We start from the raw sequence: 21362 nt of genomic DNA on the forward strand, positions 1-21362 counted from the left end.
TTAAGTATTTGTTGCAAATTAAGTACACTTTGAATGTTTATAAAAGCTGTTTCAGGTTAGTATTTGCAGAATAAAGCAATATAAATCACAGGACCTGTCTGAGGGACTTCTGGGCAATGGCTTTAGATGTTTCAATGGTTAATAACAGCACATAGAAGATCTGAGGCTTATTTCCATGTTATGTTGTAGTTCTTAATTATAAGTTAATAGCAGAGCTATCTGAAGTGGTGTTACTTTGGTTTGTTGATGGAAAACCTCTTGAGGGTAAAACCCTGCAGCCTGTGTTTTCTGAATATAACCTGAGTTGTGAAAGAAGCTGACACTTGTTGGTTAAATAGGGATTATGAAGTGCAATTAGCAGATATACTAATTGTCTTTGTAACTGCAGAAAGCAATGACAGAGAGAGTGGAGGCAGGGAGAGAGCTATGCTTTCTGTCTTAAATAATGATAATGTTTGACAGGAAGAGGCCTTTTGATATTAGGATGGAATGGCAGTGAGCTAAAAAACTCCACACATAAGATATTCCTTATAGTTTTGCAATTGCATAAACTTCTTTCAGTCCTCTCTACTCTGCTATCAAAATCCTTATTGAGTGTCTCAGAAATAGTATAAATGGCATCCAGCGTGCCATGTGGATGTGCATCTCTCCTCAAATAAATGTGTTAAATTGCCAGACCTGAAAGACAGGAAAGCAAAGGCATCCCTACTACCGCTTAGCATGGAAGGGAAACAGATTTCCCTACAGTTTAGTCTCCCAATGCTTACATGATTTCTTATTTTTTTCTGTATTGTATGTAATTCATCATTGTGACATGAAATAAATTCGTGTAATGACTATTTTCTCTAAAAACAAACAGGAAAATGCTATGAAACACCTACTTTATAATGACGGGCTCCAGCAATTAAATGATGCCATTCAGGTGGTCTTGCTAAGACTGGTCTTCTTTTGTCCTAAGTTGACCAATCTGAGGAGAAAACAGTTGAATTATATCCCTCTTCTTTCCATATCCAAAGCAGTTACATACCCAGTGGGCTTCATTGTACAGAGTTGTCTTCTGATTTCAGTCTTCAGTGTTGGTTAGATTTGCTTTTCTCTAATATCCCCACCTGTGTGAGTATGCAAAATACTGAAAGCCTATCCTTGAAAGGTATTTTGAATTTGTTTTCTTTAAAACAATGTTTTAAGCATTTCATCATTTATCTGCTTGTAAGAAGGAAATGTATGAGAGGATGGTGCAGAAAGATGCACTGTCCTAGGTGTCGGGATCTCTAGCTGGTCAGAGTGACCTCGAGAAAAGTTGGAAAGTCTCTTTCCCCAGCCTGGCACTTGAAGAAGGAGTCGGGGCTCTTCATTTCTTGGTCTCAAGGTTGTTTATTTATTACTTTATCTATAAAAATTTTCTCCTGCCCTGCCGAGGTCTGTCCAGCAGGACAGTTCCAGGCACACTGCCTGCCCCTGGGGTGGTGTTATGTCTTTATACTAAAAACTACGTATACAGTGTTTACAATTATTTTCCAATACCTATCACCTATGTTAGACAGTGAACTTCTACTCTAAACCAATCCAAAAGTGCCAACATCACAGCAGAAGATGGAGGCTAGGAAGAAGGAGAAAGGCTGGACATGCCCAGTTCCCTCCATCTTGCCTCCTGAACCACCATTCCAGAAACCCCAAAATCTACTTTTCCACCCTGTGATAACTTCACTATTATTCTACCTAAACTGTTGTGGCTTGCTGATCTTCATATAAGGTTGGTAATTTGCTCCAGGGGTCATAATCAAAACCACAGGTGTTTTGGGCTCTGTGCCAGGGCTTCTGAGCCCCCTGGCAGGGGTCTTGGCTGCTCAGGACAGCCAGAGGGATGTCCTGGGTCCTGACACCTAGGGTGACATTATGATGCTTGTATCCCCAATTGGGTGTTCTGTTTATGCTGGATATTATATTCTGTGCCTTCAGGACTGGCTCTGAGAGTGAAGGTGGGGAGAAGAGGAAACTATCAGTCTGCTCTCGCTCCTGCACTGTGGTGTCTGGGCATGGATGGGGCAGAACACAGCACTTTGCTGGTTTTTAGTTAGTTTAGCTAGCTGAGGCAGAGAAGTCCCCTGGACTGTTTTTCTTTTGCCTTTCTTGGAACTGTTCAAACCTGCTCCAGACTGGGACCTGGGGAGCACCGAGAGCTCGCACTTTGTGACTACTGGGGCCTGCTCTGGGCAGCAGCCTTTCCCAGAGCCGGAGGGATTGATAACAGAGCAACCACCCACGGGAGAGACTTTCTGAGCCTGTCACCTCTTCAGAGCAGCAAATGAGTTTTGTCATCTGGTATTGTTCATTTTGTGTGCTGGGGAGTGCTTTGCCTGTTACATAAACAAGGTTTTTTTCCACTTCTCTCTGAGGAAATTCTTCCCAAACTGGTTGAGGGGAGGGGCTGTGTGGGTTTGCTTTCTGGGAAGGGCCCCTTTTGGAGGTTTTCTCCCAAATTTGCCCTAAACCAGGACATGCACTCAACTGGAGGTTAAATGAGTCTTGAAACTGAAAGACAGACCTCTGATATGCTGGAATTCTATGAGAACCTGTTGTGAGCATTGAGCCTTACCACAGCCATGGTACCTTTCTTTCAGAACTTGTACCCTTACACTTGTAAAAATCAGTAATTTTATTTTCTATATCAAAAGGCTGATGCTTGAATGTCTTCTGACATAGAAGACTAATGTAGAGATCTAAATAGTGTACCATCAATTGAGATAATTTTTTCAGAGTCCTGTACATGCCATTTTTCAAATTTATGTAGTTCACATTACAGAAATGATATTACAGATGTCTTGTGGAAGTGATGAGTAGTGTTCTTACTTGGTATTTGAAAACTGACAAGACCTGAGCATAACATTTGAAGTTACCTTGAGATGCTGTGCTAATTGATCTGTTATTTAATGATTTGCTAAGAAGCAGGAAAAAACGCCATGCTGCTAGCTCACAAGAAAAAATATGATGTGATTACAATTCCATTAATATGCTTTGAGTTTTTGCTTTTGCAGAATACTAATAAAGTAAATAGTTGCTGTTAATGTAATTATATTCTTTGGGAGACTAGTCTGCCTAAGAGCTTTAGGATTAGTCAAGGAGAGATTTGCCCCTACAGATGATGTTGTAACAAACTGGACTGTAACTTTAGGTTATTGAGTATTCCTTCTATAGAAGCTGCTTATCACTGTAGATTGCTGCTCTAGATTATTTAATTGCTTTGTAATGCTGATATTTTTTTCTTTTGACGGTATGAATGTAAATGAATGAAACCATTGGTTATGAAGAAAACTTCAGTGATGCATAAAATTCATCAGCAGCTCACATATTTTAGCTGCATATACCCTTGATGTGACCAGTGATTAATTCATTCACATGTTTGAAATGTTAGGATAGTACGTGTGGGACAAATCACTTATCACTGTGTAAGTTTTACTGAGTTTTAGTCTCCTGCTTTTTTTGAGTTTTTAATCTTTGTATGTGTTTTACGGAAAGTGCTACATTTCCCCACCTTTCCCCAAAAATACTGCTGTTCAGTTCCCTTCATGATCAAACCACTGTTCAATGTTTGTTAAAATTAGTTATATTTAATGAGATTTTATATTATCAGGAACTTGTACCATATAGAGATCCCTTGAAATTAGTGAGCTAAATTTTATCTTTTATTTTTGGCTTTTAGTTTGGTTAAACTTGGCAGTGTTAGGTTTACAGTTGGACCCAATCTTAAAGTCTCATTAAACCTAAATGAATCTTTGATTCTATGATCTAAATACTTTTGATTTATGATTTTGAGTAAAAAAAAAAATCTAAAATCTCCCACAGTGGGACTACTGTGTGCTTTATTAATTTACAAAAATCTCAATTGAAGGAGTGGACTGGGACTATGGAGTTCTCATCCATACATCATCTGTGGAATGACTCACTTCTGTTTTAATTGAAATTTTGGTAGAGTTATGTTGCATGTATAAAGAAAAATAAAATAATTAACTTGGAGGATATTTTGCAGATTGTTATAGTTGTGTTACATTTGAGTTGCTCTCCAAAGTTTCTGTAGGTATTAGAAGGAGTAAGCATGTGATAGTTTTCCTGATCAAGGCAAGCCAAGACAAGGTGTCATCCCAGTTACTGGAAAATTCTCTAATTACCCAGTGGAACAACAGTGATAGTTGGCTCTTAAATTGTACAGAATATACTTGTTGCACAGGAGAAGAGAAATTGAGATAGTAAATGGAAATCTTGGCCAGTTGATGTGTTCCTGTCTTTTTTTTTTTTTTTGAGCTGAATTGCAGTAACAAGTTAACATCTTATGAAAACAGGACAAGAAATGTTCTCTCTTTTCTCTTAAAAAAACCCCAATTCAAAACCTTGGTTTAATTTTGGCATTTTCACTTTCAATGCAAATCCAGTAGATAGTTAGATGATCACTCTCACTGTGTTTCTTAGTGTGGACTTTGGGGTTTTTTTTAGTACTGTAGGCATATAAAATTCATTAATTTTTTTGTGTTTAAACAAATATCCTGGGTTTGCATATCTCCTATGATGCCATAATTCTGTTTCTTCTCTTTTTTGTGAATTTTAAAAATATTTTTAGTTTTCCCCTTGAGAAACCTTCTAGCTAAGAGATTAAAAGTTAAAAATAGATGTTTAAACCGAAATGAATACTCTGCTGCACCTTGAATATGACTGACTGGCCTTTGGAGTGTGAGGGGCATTTGGGAGCTGTAGACTTGTCTCTTGAGGTATCTAACCCAGAGAGGAGGTTCTCTTTGTGTCACGTTCCTCAGATGTAAAACAAAAGGCCAGTCCTTTCACCTTGTACCTTCAGGGGTTGGCTCTTGATTTGTCTTCAGTGCTGTGGTACCATGGGAGAGATTTAAACCTCTGCTGAGGGTGGCTCTGATGTCTGGCTCTGTGCCCAGCAGTGCTTGGTTTGGTGCCATGGGCAGTGTCTGTGGCTCAAGAGGAGAAGCACTTGTCTTGAGCCTGGTATTTTAATGCTTGTTGGGGAGGTGATGTTCTGTAATTCTTGGTTGTCAGCTAAACCTTCTGCAGAGCCATTTTGATACCTCCCCAGCCCCTCTAGATTTTGAGGTTCAATTCAAGAAAAGCTTTGGTGGAAGCTGCTTTTAAACCCATCATCTTCATAAGACATGATAAACTAAGGCAGTGTGCTCAGCAAGGATATGAACTGAGGGGCTTGGAAAAGGATACACTATGAGGATTTTTTAGGAAACCCTTGCTAAAAACTTGTTTACTTTTTCATTTACTTGTTAGTAAACCCCTCCCCCACGTTATAGCAGATATATTTGGAAAATTAAACTTCTATAACTGTGCTCCAACTATGCTTATTGTCCTGTGTTTAGCCCAAGTTGGTAAGAAGAGAGTTTTGGGCCACAAAACAGTTTGGTTAAGTGTGGCAGCAGCTCTCTGGTCACAGTGAGCAACACATAACTTTCCCAGGTGTTTCTGGGAGAGGCTGTGAGAAGATCAGAGAAAGAATGAGGAACAATTCTTATCTTCACTTGCTGCACCTGTTATTGTGGACATGTGGAATGTGTTATGGAGATTTGTTTACCAAAGGGTGGTTTCCTAATTAGCCAATGGTGATGGTGTTTGGATTGGTGGACCAGTTAGGACCAGGTGTATTGTAACTGCCTATAAAAGCAATTTCTTAATAATTATATAATAAAGAGATTGATCAGCCTTCTGTGAATAGTGGAGTCAATGCTAATTATTATTGGGCCGGGGCCTGCTGCAACAGTTAAGCTTTAAAATTATACTATGGTGATCTGGATTTCTATGAACCCCCCATTTATATCTCCCACATCTCCTTGAATAAAAATTTTTGGTCTTTGCTGCTGTAAGTGGATTAGTCTAGTGTTTGTCTCAGACTTGCTTAACCTGTTGCTGCTTTGGCTGGGTTGAAATGTAAAATGTGAGATTAAAACTTTTCTTCTCCTTCCAGGTGCCTGCTGATGGAAATGCAGGGCTGCTGGCAGAACCTCAGATTGCCATGTTCTGTGGCAAACTCAACATGCATATGAATGTGCAGAATGGAAAGTGGGAATCAGACCCCTCTGGCACCAAGACCTGCATTGGGACAAAAGAAGGAATTCTTCAGTACTGCCAGGAAGTAAGTGATGTCTCAGGAATAACTGTAGCTATTTTTTTTGCTCTTTCAAAAGCGTAAGTGCAGCCATGTGCTGGAGAGCTCAGTCTGCAGGGAGTTTTCCCTCTTTTTGCTCCATTGCCTTCTTGTCCTTTCTGAAGAAGTTCTCTCCAGCACCTTTTTAAACAGCTTCAGGAATTGGTTGCTGAGGGAGTCACTGGGACTGTTGGAAAATTTTCTCTCTTCTACCCTTGGGGGGATAGTTTTTGTATAGTATGTGTGCAATGGGCTTCTTTCTTATCAAGTGTTTTGAATAAAGCTGAGGTGGCAATTTATTATTTAAAATGCCCTTGGGCTTTTTGCGCTGATTGGGAAAGGTCAGCTGTCACATGACTTCTGTTGCTCTGCTATGACACTGAAATGCACTTTGGCAGTCCAGAGTTAATGGCCTCTGCTGGGCACAGAACCATTCAGAGTTTCTTAATAGAAAAGCTTCCCCTACAGATGAAGTTGCAATCACCGATTTCATATTTGAGAGCAGAAACTCCTTACCCACTTGCTTATATCCTAAGAACATGTGGATCTAATTTTGTTTTGTCTCCCGATGTGATAGTACAATAACCTTGTAGCAGTGTGTGACAATTTGAAAAGAAAATGTGTTATTTCATGCAGTGAAACAAAAGGGCCTGCTTTAAGTTGCCTTCGTTCTTACATTTACTATGTGGCCTCTTTTTTTTTTTTAAGTGAGGGTTATTGCATATTTCCATAGCAGTAACTGCTTTCTTTCCTAAATGTCAAACCAGTTCCTGTGAAATATTTCTTTAGAAAGCAAGATCATTTATTTTTCAGATCTTTGCTCTCTTGGCATCTTCATCCCTGTCCTTTCACCCACTGATTGTTCTTTCTAAGTTTTGCAGTGTTTTATTCCGTTTTTATTGCATTTGGGCAAAATATTCACTTTAAGGGTGATATTGTAATGGCAATGGAAATTGATTCTTCTTCAGTAGCTTTCACTCTTTACTAAGAAAATTGCTTTGTGAAATTAATATTTTTGTTTATCACTAACAAAAATACCTAACCTACCCTAACCTCTCCTACTCTTACTGTTTCAAAGATTTTCTCTGGTTTTCTGTTGTCTTCTTTGATTTATGTACAGAAAGTTGATTTATGCATAATGAAATTATTGAGGGTGAGGAAAGGAATTAGAAAAGAAAAAGAGCATCAGTAAGTGAAAATGCATCAGTGATTAAAGGTAGTAAGTCTATCTGAAGTTGAAATAAATATGTGAATTATGGAAGTAAGACTGGAAAGTTTGGGAGCTTTTAAGGCATGAGTATTTCAGTAGGCTGGGGATTCAACCACAAATGCTGCAGGCAGGGAAGGATTCTGGAACAAGGTCTCAGGGTGTGACTGTCAACTGACTGTTGGGTGATTTTGAAATTTGGGGTGGCATTTAAAAAAAAAGCCCTCTCAAAAGTAAAGGGAAGAGGTAAGCAAAAGCAGTCAGAAGGTAATAGACAGAGATTGTTAAATGACAAAGAGAGTAATAAGAAAAATTTTGACTCCCTAAGGAAAAAAATTGTTTGCCAAGTATTGGCGATGAGAGAGAGACACGGGGATTTGGTATAATGGTCAAAGAATCTGAATTTATTGTGAAGTACAACTGCTTATATAGTATTTTAGGAAGGCTAGTAATGTTTTACTACAATGATTGGGTTAAAAACCACATAAACACCCCCTTGAGATGCACAGTGCAGCTGCTACAGGCTGCTGATAGAGAAGGGACAAGGTGGTCTGGGGTGCAAGAGCATGTGGCAGCAATGCGGTCACTGCCAGCAGGTGTTTTGGGGTGGGGTGGAATCATGTGAGCTCCAGGTTTTTGAATGCTGGTAATAAATTCAGAAATGGATAGCAAATATTAGGAAATTCAGATCTGCTGACAGCAATTTAAAACAAAAATCCACATGGAAGCTGATCCAACTCAGCAGCGTGGAAAGAACCTCCCTGTTCTGTACAACTCTTGCCCATGGTCGTCCCTCACACCCCTTTGACCAGGTCTGTGGCATGTTGGGCTTTGGCTTTGGCTAGGGAATGGCACTGATGCTTTGATATTATTTAATATTTTCTATTCAATATTAAATAATATTTTGTAGCAAGTACTATTTAATATTTGCTGTTAAACTTTCCTATGACCCCAACAAAAGAAATGGAAGAGTTGGATAACAGCTTTCTACCAAAGAAATTAATTTTAGAGGATTGCAAGTAAATGCAGCTCAAACTGGCTTCTTAGATTTGGGGAACTCCTTGTTATTGTGGTTGATATTCCAAATATGCCCAGTATTTTCCTTGCTTTCTGCTGTTTAGCTTGGCTGCAAGACAGTAGTTGCTCTCAGGGAATATGACAAATTTGCATTTTCCCATTAGCAGGAAGCAATAAGCAGCAAGGCTGAGATGTGGTACCTCTTGTCTTGGAATAGTACCAAGTAAAAATCTCCTTTTTGATGGCTTTTGCCCAATATGATCTTTTCCTTCCTTTCTTTTCTCTCCTTTAATGCTGTTTATTTCCCCCAAAAGAAGGATTGCTTTTTTCCTGTGTGCTTTACTTCTTGCTCTAGGCAGAGGCTGAGTGTAAATGCTCTGCTAATCCAGCAGGCAGGTACTCTTCCTGTGTCTGCCTTCATGTTCCCTGGCTCTGTGACAGCTTTCTTGGTTCTTTGCTCTTGCTGTAGCAGCAGCTCTTTGTACCATCTGCCGAGGAACTGGGTTTTTTTACTCAGATACAAACAGAACCTTGAAGTGACAGCAAGCAAGGGAAGGCTTGTATTTTCCACCCTGTACTTCTATTGAGAAATCCTTCCATCTGGTTTTTGTTGCAGATCCCTTGTGAGCACTGTTCCAGGCATTGTGATAGTGACTGCATTGTAAGGGGAGATGCACTCCTGTGATAAAACCTGTGGAGTTAGCCCATGCACCCAGTTCTTCCTCCAGCTTGGGAAAGACCAGAAGGGACATACCAAAAGGAGCTGTTTGGGTGGAAACCCAATGTGCAAGTGCAGTGATCTTGCTCTGTGGCTCCTTGGCTCTAAAATAATACAAATTTAATGTATAAGGAAACTCTGCTTACTGTTAATAGAAAAAAAAAAGATACTTCACATATTCTCTGACTCTGATTTCTTTCTTGAAGGTATTTTTCAAAAAATAAAAAATACCATCTCCTTTCATCAAAACTTACAAGTAGATGTGTTCCTCTGCCTCCTTGTTGACTCTTCTTTTAAAAGCGCTTCTCTTGACAGTGCAAGGCTAGATGCCTGAGTAGTGGGCAGAGCACAGGGCTAGGAGGTGCACAGACTGTAGAAGGACTTGTATTTCTCCTGCAGAGATGTACTGTGAACCTTGACATTCTCATTGTTTCCTCTTGTAGTCCGCTGCCAGCTTAGGTGGATTTTGAAGTCTTGATGCAGGAAGTAGCAGTAGAGGAGCATTGCAGAGCAGAAAGGGAGGAACAGGGAATAAGCAGAACCACCTACGTGTTTTAAAGATTAATGTTGCTTGGTTTTGCTTTACTTTTTTTGAGTGGGAGCTCAGTACATCTATCAGAGTTCGTGTTTGGACAACACATCACACAGTTTAAATATGGCAAAGCTCAAAGTGTAGATTGCTTTTTTTGAAAGGACATGGAAGATACTTGAATGCTGCCTTCCAGCTTCCTTGGCTTCAGTTTAACACTGAACTCACAGGAAGTGGTACTGGAAGTATATCTCCACATTTGCTTGTGTTCATTGTAAGCTGGTGACTTCCTGTTTGTTTGTTTTTTAAATATCACAAAATGAAACTTTCTTGGGTGGAATGAAATGCTGTATAGATAAGTACAATTTAGTAGTGTTTTTTTTTTAATGTCAAACCAGTTACCATGCTGCTGTTACTGGGAAGTAAAACTGCATGAGCCTGATCTGCAAACAGCTGTCAAGTGCAAGAGCTGCAGATGCTAGAACAACGGGGCACTGATGTAAATTTGGATGGTTTGCAGCTCTGTGTGCCAGAATCCTTAAGATATTGAGTGATCTAGATGACACTTCAGATCAAGCCACTGGTCAGTGAGTCCTGCTGCTGACACTGCAGCACCAGCTGTTTCAGAGGAATTTTGGGAAAACCCTGTCATACTACACAATTACTCAATAACTACCCCTGGTGAAAGCTTCTTCCTAATAGCCCCTTATGGGTGGTTGCTGGTGTCCCAAAGCAGGTGGATACTGCTATTCCTGGATTTGCCTTTTGTTGTTTTATGGGAGGAGTTGGGTTGCCCCCACCTATATTTTATTGTCATAGGAAGGTGCTTTTGCAGGTCAGTCAGCTCCTGTCTTCCAAACTGTTCATAAAACCCATCTGGAGCCTGCCCGTTGTCAAAGCCTGCTTTCAGAGTTACTGAATATGCAGAGTAGGAAGCTAATTTAGGTGTGCTTCATTCCCTGTTTGAAGGGAAAGAGTGTTCAGATGGAAGATATTGTTGTATGTTTATTAGCAATTTTGAGCAGCTACTATGTGCAGAATTTTATGTCTAGTAGTTAGCATACATGAGTTCCCTGAAGGACTGAAATTTTTTTAGCATCTGTGTTGAACACCCTGTCCAAAATGAATTGTAGAACAGTCACAGCTGGCAAAAAAATTATTTTGTTTAATGCATGTTTTTTTCCCCCACTTAGTTTCATTTGGAGATGCCTAATTCCATTTTCCATGCATGTAACTGTTTGTTTTTTTTCCTTTCCTGGAAGACCTAACGGCATTTATAATGAAGTAAGTTTGGGTCTAGATATTGTGAGGATGAATTAAACCTGGGAGTTTGGAGATCTGGTGCCCTTTGTAATCAGCAGCTGGCTTGCTTTGCAATCTTTAGCTAGATGCCCAGAGTAGCTTTCAGATGTAAAGTGAATGTTGGCATTGGAAGGTGTTACACTTGGCATCTCATGACTGCTTGGTTTCTTTTGTAAAGTCATGACATGTGTCCACTTTCTTTTTAAACAACACTGGGGTGCATGACCATTTTGTGGCCAGTGTGTATTTCTTACAAAAATCCTCCCCCGAAATAACAAAATTATAACTGCATGTTGCTACATTCTTAACTGTTCTTAGTTTACATGGAGCAGGAAATAGTAGGGTAAATTCCTGTAATAGGTAATTAATTATAACTGTTGACAGAACACTGTTGACATTTCTGATCTCTAACCATAATGTTTCCAGAAATTATCTTGTCATTTTCTCAGATCCCCTGGGTTTCACAAGTAACATACACAGCATTTTGTGCCAGGTATTTAGGTATGTTACTTGTGAAACCCAAAAACCGCTTTAGGCAAGCCCAGTACAAGCTGGGATATGACCATACTAAAGCTTTGACGTTATCTCACCCCATAATCCTCAGATGTCCCGTTTTGTACATGGGCCAAAAGGGCCACCAAATGACTGGTCCATCTCTTTTTTTATTTATTTGCTTAGCTTCCTCTTGTCACCTTATCTGATAATCCTACTGTGCTTCTTGTCCTGGGGCCTACTTCAGGCAGCACTGATGGCAGCAGTTCCTTCCCTCTAGTCTTTTGTCTTCCTGCTGAAAAGTTTGTTAAACTGCCAGGAATGACAAGGTTTTTGAAAAGAGAAAAATTGTTTGGCCTGTTTTTTTTCTGAAAATTTGAGACACAATGACAGTGGTCTTCCTGCTTTGATAATGGTTTCTCTCCACCTTATCATTTTCACTGTAATAGAAATTGTTGTTTTTATCTAGGCTGCATAATGTGCCCTTTCTAGTTTCTCAAAGCGAATTGCCACAGTATTGAAGGTGAAAATTAATTTTAAACCTGCACTACTTGAAATTCAGCAGTCTAAAATGCCATAGATTTTGCTCTGAAGAAAATGATCTATTTAATGAAAGGGGAAACATACAGATTTTTGGCAGCACAGAATGTCCTTAAAAACAAATGACATTTTCAACAGAAATGGGTGTTGCTATATGCTGAGATGTGTACAGTCATGCTTAAAAGTTTGACTGAATGTTATCTTAGCACTCTTTGCATTGATTATTGAGGTCTTCGGTTTTATTTAGCTTTTCATCCACAGCAAAGGTTGAACTAGTTTACTCTGTCTGCTAGTGCTTAAATTTGATTTGCTTGGAAATAGAGGATTACTACTGATGGTATATTTATCCCGCAGTTAAACCTTAGTATACTCACCTACTTGAGAAAGAAGGCTGGGATTTTTAGCCCCAGCTGTAGTCTACCATGGAAATATATTTCAAATCAAGTGACTAATAAAACGTGGAGCATATGTTGCAAGATGATTCCTGTCTTTCTTTTGCTGATAATAAAAAAATCTTCCCTCTTGTTTTTCCCTGCACTGATTTTTTTTGCATGTCTTAAAAAGAAATGAAATGAAAAAATAAGTACTATTTCAAAGAGTACTTCTGCTTTGAGGCTGAGGGAGGGAAAAGGATGAAAAGGGATGAGGATTGTCTGCATAAATAAATATTTAGGTAAACATGTACTGCAGAATTTAATGAAACTGCAATGCTGCAATTTCCTGTAGATTAATTTTTAATTTCACAGATATGATGGACAAGATTAATCAATGGGTTCCATCAGGATAATGTTTGTGCCAAGGGTACAGTAGTTTATTCTGTCTTCTGAAAGACACGAATGCAATGGCTGTATGCAGGGAAGCCGTCTTATCTTACCTTGTTTGGTTCATAGCTGAGCTAGCTAGATGGCCATTTAGCCACATGCTTGAGAAGAAGCTCTCAATTATCCTCAGCAATCTGTGTTCTCTGCTTGTGGTTTGCTCCTTCCAGTTACAAAAAGACCAGGCACACTTGCACTAGATGCTCAGCATGCCCAGCCAAGGGAGCAAAGCTCAACTGACCCAACTCCTGGCCCAAGATACTCCTGAGAGGGCTGTGTAGTGTTGGATGTGGTCTGTAGAGACATTGCCTTTCCCATATCCCTGGTATCCTGGTGGGGACAACACAGCTGACATTTAGTGCTGCATTTCACATTCTCTTTTCTATCTTGCATACAGAGTTCTCATCATATGTGGTCTGCAATTTTCTTTACACAAACATCTCCCAGTCTTTCACTGTGTAACTCTGAGATGGACTGGTAGCAGCTGTTCCTTTAATAAATAATAAGCCAAAGACATAATAGGCATAAAGTGTGATGGTTACCCTAAGTAAAGAAGAATCTATTATAAATATACAGCTGTTATGTTTCAGCCATTTTGAAGAGGAGAGAGAAACTATTTGCAAGAACATGTTGTAACAGGATAGGAGGGAGTGGCTCCAGACTGACAAAGTAAATTTATATCAGACATATGAGGATGGTGAGGCACTAGCATAGGTTGCCCAGAGAATCTGTGACTGTCCTATCCCTGGATGTGTCCAAGGCCAGTGAGGTTGGAACAAGATGACCTTTAAAGGTACCTTCCAACCCAGGCAATTCTGTGATTTTTTTTTTTTTTTCATCCACCTTTTGAGACGGTGTTCACATGGACACTTCAGTCTGGCACAGATCTATCCCACTTGTGTTCAAGATAAATCTGTGTCCTCTTGAACTCCTGGCACTTTCCACTGTGATGCAGTTTTTATTCTTAGGGGAATGTTTTCAGAGATAGGTCAGTTCCTTGATCCAGCTTCTGTGCTAGAAGTGGCTCTTGGAGAGATTTTAGCAGTAAATGGGCAAGAGATGGAATAATGCAGAAATTGTCCCCTGGGAATGTGAGACTTGTGTCTAGTTCAAGGCACTGAAACCACAGCCCCAGCACCTGCAAGTGTGTACCTCTGCAGATGGATGAGTGATGCCTCCTGGGAATGGTGCTCCTGAGACTGGAAGGCTGCCTGCAGGGTTTGGGTGGTTCTTGAGTGGTTTTGAGTGTTTCGGGGCTTCATCTCCTTCTGGTCTTCCACAAGTCTCTGTCCATGATTGTATGTGTATGAATAGGAGGCAAGCTATGTTCCATATTTTTTTTATTGTCCCCATCCCTTTTGGATGGTTTTATAGCTTTCCTGTGCTATAGCTCATTATTGTTTTACTCCTACCTTGTTATTATCTGCTTACCTTGCTTTTTCTTGTGGTGGAAGTGTTACTGGCTTGTGATTTGGTTTTGGGTTTTTTTGTGGAGGCAAGTTTCTTTTTTTCTTTTTTTTTTTTCCTTTACCATTTCACTGTTGTCCATATACTTTGGAAGATATGGAGATCAAAAAATAAAATACTGGCTGCAGTGGTGATTGCCTCCTGATACCAGTGTATGAAGCTTGTAGTAGAAGCAGTGATTGGATCATGAAATGGGTTCATGTTCAGAGGTCTCTTGGCAAGGAAAAATTCACAGAGTTTGTTGCTGGTTCTACAGGCAAACATTAAAAAAGTAATGACAGTTTCTCTCCTTCCATACCTTTGAAGCTATCAGGAAGTATGTTTGATTAAATTCATAGCAGGGCAACAGCCCAAGGTTGGATGGGGGAAGTATTTCTTGATTTCTGGGCATTCCTGTTTTCCCAAGCAGTTTAAAACTGCTACTTTCGAATTTCTAATTCATACATCACCATTATCATCCACTTAACCTTTATCCAATTAAAATGATTATGTAGCACTGTACTGAGTGCCTGCTTTAATCTTCCAAATACTGTATGCCTCTGGCTAATAAAAAATCCTACTGATAATCTTTTTTTATAGATGTGTTCCTTACAAAAAATTGTTGTAGATAATTGTGGATTAATTATAATCATGGAAATGTGTCAGAATGTCTGTCCAATTATTAATGGTTTTATCCACCTTTTCCCCTTATAAGTATACAAGATGTTTTTAATGGTTTAAGCAGAATTTTAGCTGTTAAATTTTTTTTTTTTTTTGCTTGAGTGGGACAAGGTTTTCACTGGAGGGATGTTACTTCAAATTATTAACAGAAACGTTTGAAAGGGGAGGATTTTTGATTTTTAGATTATTTTTTTAGAATTCTTAAGGCATTGTCTTGGTTTTGAAAGACAGGAGTCTGCTAAGGAAGGCAGGAGCCTCTCCTGAAATGGAGAACGTAAACCTTCCCCACCCCTCTGAATTGCTATGAATTTTACATTAATGGGCTCTCAGGCAAAAAATATGGGAGCAGGAAATAACAGTTCTTTAATAGGGAAGAAAAATAAAAGGATAAAATAAAACAATGCAGTACACTAGAACAACACTGACAGTCAGATCTCAACCTGACACCCTGTGGGTCAGGGTGTTGGTAGCAGTCCAATTGGAAATGTGGCTGCAGTCCTCCTGCAGTGTCAGGTGTGGTTCTGTTGGAGCAGAGATCCTGTAGAAAAGGGTGTAGTCTTCCTCTAAAGGTCCAGTGGAAGAGGCAGCTGTTCCTCTGGGAATCCAGTGGAGAAACCGTGCATTATTCCAGTGCCTCCAGATTATATCTGGGTAGGAATGCTTGGCTCCTCCCTCTGGGCAGAGCATCTCAAAATGGGATGCTGTCATTCTTATCAGTCATGCAGTGTCATTCAGTAGCCTGTTATCAGCAGATGTCCCCTCCTGAGGGAGGAGTGGTTGTGATCACTCAGAGAGAGATAAGGCAAACTGCCCACTTGACAAAAGATAACTGCCATACAGATGGTAATAGAAAAGATCTTGCCTTGCAGTCTGGAACAGGCATTGTATTGGTTTTGCATGGCCTGGCTTTTGGTAGTGGATGGGGGCATAGAGGTGGCTTCTGTGAGAAGCTGCGAGAAGCTTCCACTGTGTCTGGTAGAACCCATCCCTGATGACTCCAGAGATGGACATGCTGCTGGGCCAATTAGCAGTGGTGATAATGCTTCTGTTGTAACTTATTTAAGGAGAAAGAAAAACAGTTTCTGCCACTGTTTTAATTCCAGTTGGAGAAGAGCAGAGTGAGAATATGTGAGACTAACGACTCTGCAGACACCAAGGTCAGTGGAGAAGGATGAGGAGGAAGTGCCCCAGGTGCTGGTGCTGGAGATTCCTTTGCAGGCTGGGGTGAGGACCATGGTGGAACAGATCTCTCCCCCTGGAGATCCATGGGGATGTAGAGATCTGATGCAGCCTGTGGAGAAGCCCCCACTGGAGCAGGTGGATGCCTGGGAGGAGGCTGTGAACCTATGGGAGACCCTTGGAGAGAGGGGTCCTGTTCCCATGCCGGAGCAGCCTGTCCTTGAGGGACTGTACCCCATGGAAGAGTGACCCACGCCTTAGCAGCTTTGGGAGGAATGTTTCCATGGGATGGAGTCACGTTGCAGCAGTTCACAGAGAACTGTTGTTTGAGAGATGGACATAGACTCACACGGGAAAAGTTAGGGAGAACTCTCCCATGTGAGGGACCCCATGGTGCAGCGTGGGAACAGCTCCTCTCCCAGAGCAGTGTGAAAAGCCGTGGGTGATGAATTGATCACAACCCCTGTTCCCTGCCTTCTGTGTGGAAGCAGGGAGGCGTAGGGGGGAAGGGAGGGTGTTTTTAAGGGCTTATTTTACTTCTCATTATCCTGCTCCGATTTCATTAGTAATAAATTCAGCTTTTATCTCAAAGCTGAACCCGTTTTGCCTGTGATGGTATTTAATGAGCGATCTCTCTCCCAGACTTTATCTCAACCCACAAACCCTTTGTTAAATCTTCTCCCCTCTGTCCAGCAGCTAAGGGGAGTGAGTGAGTGAGTGGCTGTTGTGGGTGCCTGGCATCTGGCTAGCATCGACCCACAACAGGCATCTGGCTTAGTGTTGAAACCAAAACCAACACTGGATTTAAGTTCCTAAGATTGTTCCAAATTGTTATGAATCCTTGTATGGAAGGGAAACTCTTCCTTCTCTTGAGCTGAGACAGGAGCTTCTACTAGAAAGACACCGTAGTGTTTAGAAGATGCATCACAGTATCTCTTAAACATTTAGCTTTGTGTTTTGTGAGTGCCAATTGCTGTTGCATATATGAACAGAAAATAAGAACGCTTATTTGTACAGTAATGACAATATTGTGTTTAATTTTTTTTTCTTCTGCCCAGACATGAATATTGAAACATGAATGCTGGATGTGAGGAAATATTATCCAATATTAACCAATGTAATGTTTGTTTTACCAGCATAATTTCTTTCTATAAGTATGATTATAAGTTAGAAAAGTACTAATCCCATGGGAATGTAATGATATTCAAGATGTCCCATTCCAGCTGTGTGAAGAAACCACACAATGTTTCCAAGCCAATGCAATTTATTTTTTTTTAGTTCTTATCCTGAATCACTGGTTTTGTTGAAGAACAGTAATAATTAGGCATATATAAAACATCTGATTTGTCCCTTCATTACTCATTTCCACTTGGCCTGGGAAGACATCTCTGCCAGTTGTGCTCAATAAATGGCTTCCTTGTAAATTCAGGTTCTGAGGTTTTAAGTCACTCTAAAGATCCTTTAGTATTTTTTTCTTTCCTTGTTTGAGCCAATTACAAATTTAAAAAAAAATATTTTGATGAGTGTTTCCTCAAACTTCTGTAAAGTTTTGCAGGTAATGTTGCTTTTCCAAGTTCCCACACAATTTGACCAGTCTGTATACTCCACTGGACAGCAAAAAAAAAAAAAAAAAAAGAGAAAAGGTTTCATCTAAGAAGCAGGAATTGCAATTATGATTCTAAATAAGGACTCTAAGAGGATTTAATTAGACTATCTTATTAAAGCAAAACTTGTAATACCATGTAAGTTAATATGTGTATATTTTTTAGTATTTTAGAGGTGATTGTCATAGAAATTAATTTTAAGCTATTGCTGACAGCACATCTATGGATATGCTAACAAACAATTACTTGCTTAAGTCTGGAAGATGACTTCTAATATTTTGGAGCCACTCTTGAGTATGATGCGTTCCTAGCAATTTTGCTCCTTTAACTGAGACATTGCTCTGGTTTGGAGTTTGGAGCAACACAGAGGACTGAGGAGTCTCCCATTTTCAGCCAGGCTTGAAATTTCTGAATGATCCTGCTTTTGCAGACTTTCAGCTTATACATTTTGAGCTGTTGTAGCTTAGGGTCTGTAGCCAGATCTGAGATGGTCAGATTTTGCAAGCTGATTTTTTTAAGAGTTTCTTAGCAGGAGAGATGCTACAGAGTGGTTTGGCACAAGTATTGAGCTCAAGCAGTACGTACTGTTGAAGAAACAATCAGTTTTCTTCTCTCCTTCCTCCTCAATTCTTCTCTGATAAATTTTAGCAGATGTCTGATCTTGCAGCAAGGAAGTTTAGGGAGCTGAAATGGCACAAAGCAAACCCCAGCAAACAGAAAAAGAGTTTCCTCTTTGATCCTCTCCTCAGATGAGCTGGGTTGGTAATGTTGGAGGAGATGTGAGGGCAGGACTTCTTCTCATGACAGCTGACCAGAGGATGGCTTTGCTATGGTCTGAACAGCCTGTGAAGAGAAGCTTTTTAGATATTTCTAAAAGAACCACATCTTCCTGCCACTTGGTTCTATGTGTTTTCAGAATAACACATGCTGTTAATTTCTGAATTTTGCCAGCAAGCTTTCTTGGGCAATAGAAAAAAACATGAGCAATTTCAAAGTGGAAAAAGTCCCAGTATTATTAGGTCAAAAAGACAGATGTCAAATCAAGTCTGTAATGAAGAGTAGACGACACGTTAATCAGAGATGAAAGTGTGGATCCACAATTTGATTTTAGCAGCAGAAAATATAAGCGGAGAGCAGATACATTAAAAAATACCAGAATCTGTGCAGAAAATGAGAGGAAAGGCAGGTGAAAATAAGGAAATGTGGAAAAAGTTGGTATTTTTAGGCAGAGTGATGACAGCAGGAAGGAAAGAGGAGAATAGAAAGGTGAATGAAAGACTGAAAAATTTTATGTGATTCAGTATCCCTGTAGTGATTATCTGATCTGAAATTTAGGTTTTTTGTGTCAGTTGCTGAACAATTCCACAGATTCCACAGACCTGCCATAAAGATTTGCAGAAAAAGCATATGGACCCTCCATCTCAAGTGCAGAATCCCAATTGCTGCTGATTTTGCTGTAGCTTTGGTTTCTGCCAGGGCTTTGCAGCTGGAGTTACAGGAGGAGCATCAGTATTGCATGCTGGTTTCTAAGATAAGGATTCTTTGTTGCTGTTTGGCAAACTAAAATATTGCCTTTTTCATAGTACAAATGGATTTGATATTTGCAAAATAATTTATCATAATGTGTAGCTGTGTCATAGAATTTCTGGTCTATGGGGTGTCAGACTGTCAGAGGATCAACCTCGTGTTTTTCAGTAGGCTTCATCAACAGAGTGGTGCCAAAGTGCTTGCACTGTGCTGGAAATTAAAAACAGAAATCTGTGGAATCCTTACATTGACTTTGCTGCTTAGATTAATCTTTGGAGAAGGAATTTCATTCTAGGTTAATGTTTAACTTTCATGAGTGCTAAAGTAAAGCTTATCTCAGTTATCCCACTAAACAACAGGAACTGCTAAGCCACTGAGCACAGTAAAAGATTGCATCAAAACATAATCCTGAAGATAAGAGCATTTAAAAATTTGATCTGCTTTTTTTTTGTTTGTTTCTGAAAGCTTCAAGAGAAGTGTAGGTGCAGTTCTGACAGGCAAGAAGTAATTTCTCTCCCAGGATGAACCAAACCAGTGTGGAATGTTAAGGACTTCTTCTTTGGTTTTTTTCAGCAATTTCTAAATCCTTTCAGCCCAGAAGTCATTGATTTGAATGGTCATATTTGATTTATTTATGTTTACTTCAGTCCAATTAGTAAACTTAATTCTTGTTGGAGAAAGGATGCCAAAGATCATATTAATTTAAATGTATTGTTTGCCAGCCTTACTGTGAAACAAAAGTAAAAAAGAGACACATGCAATAAATTATCATAGGTACTTTTAATATTAAAGTTCTCTCTGGGTTTTGAGGAACTGGCTGTCTTGATGATTCTGTGAGTAGGCTGGGATATCTGCTGGCAAGATGCAGGGGTGCAGAGGGACATGTTCATGGGCATGTTGCAGCTTTGCAGTGGTTTATATTGGAAAGCAGATGCAGGGTCACAGTCCTTACTCTGTCCTTTGAAATGCAGGATGAACACATCTCAGAAGATTCATAATTTACTTGGATTTCAGTTTATTCTGATGTTTCCTTTGCTCAGTGTGCCTTTGAGCAGTTGGAAATGAATATCCCATTCTGAGAATAAAATCTTAAATAGATTGGTGTTTAAGTTTTGTGGGATATGATTGGACTTTGTTGCACCCCAAGAGTGTTCTCTAGGGATTGACATCACTGTGGTCAGTTGAGTCACTGGGAGCAATTTGGAATGGTTTCTCTGTTTGGCAGCCATCCTAATCCTTTTGGGACTGGCCTTTTGTGCAAGGAGGAAACAAATTAAATTTTTCATATTTCAGGTTTTCTTGGAGTTGGATTCAATCTTTCTGTTAAAGAAATTGGTGCCAGGTGATGCCTTAGAGTGGCTACCTAGAACACAGGCGAAACAAGATAAAGGGAGTAAAAGTGGGCATTTATTAAAGGCCTTCAATAGGTACACCTTGGGCAGTCAGAAGCCTCCAAGAAGCTACACCCAAGACGGAAGGTGGTCACTTGTTTTTCATACAGATAAAAGTTTGGTCCATTTATATATCAGGGGTTAATCCTCCAATTACAGTTTTGGGTAATGAAGTAATTTACCGCAAGTTTGTGCTCCCCCCCATCCCCCAAATTCAGTGTTGTTACATTTTTTGGGGCCTGAGACAGTAAGGTGTCCTTGAGTTTCAGGCCTAGAGAGAAATTATTTTGTCTGAATATAATGGGAGAACAGTAGCTGATAGGCTAAGGAGTGTTAGAGTTATACACTAAAGCAGTACAGGATCTGAAAAATATAAAAGCTAAATCCTAAGGCATCACAGGATTTCTACTGACTTTCAGTGGAGCATGCAGTACCAAGTTTCAAAAAATGTTTTGCCATCTGTGTGGGAACATACTGCTGTAGGAAGAAAACTGGCAAGAAAATGTTCAGCTTCTTTTTTGGTGGGGAATGGAGCACTAAGAGAGGATGTTCTTAGATTTGCAGGCTTCTGAGCTGCTTCTGGTAAGTGCAAAGACGCCTATGGGCAGCCCAGTGACTGGCAACTTCATGCACATGGAGATTGTTGAGAGCTTCTGTCAGAACCTTTCTCCTTTCTTATGTGTACTAAGTTCAGCAGCCAGCTCTACAGCAGTGTTTCTTACCTGTAAGTGGAAAAAATGACCCA

General features: G+C 39.9%; 1 protein-coding gene across 2 annotated transcripts in view; it reads left to right on the forward strand.

Annotated features, from left to right (window-relative positions):
- Nucleotides 1-21362, forward strand: part of APP (amyloid beta precursor protein) — a 200645-nt gene that overhangs the window by 40914 nt on the left and 138369 nt on the right. For both annotated transcript variants that reach the window (XM_030943771.1, XM_030943780.1), the window contains exon 2: nt 5987-6154. In XM_030943771.1, coding sequence (XP_030799631.1) covers nt 5987-6154 — 168 coding nt within the window. The remainder of the gene's footprint in view (nt 1-5986; nt 6155-21362) is intronic.

The sequence above is a fragment of the Camarhynchus parvulus genome, chromosome 1 (assembly GCF_901933205.1).
Source record: "Camarhynchus parvulus chromosome 1, STF_HiC, whole genome shotgun sequence".
NCBI lineage: Eukaryota > Metazoa > Chordata > Aves > Passeriformes > Thraupidae > Camarhynchus > Camarhynchus parvulus.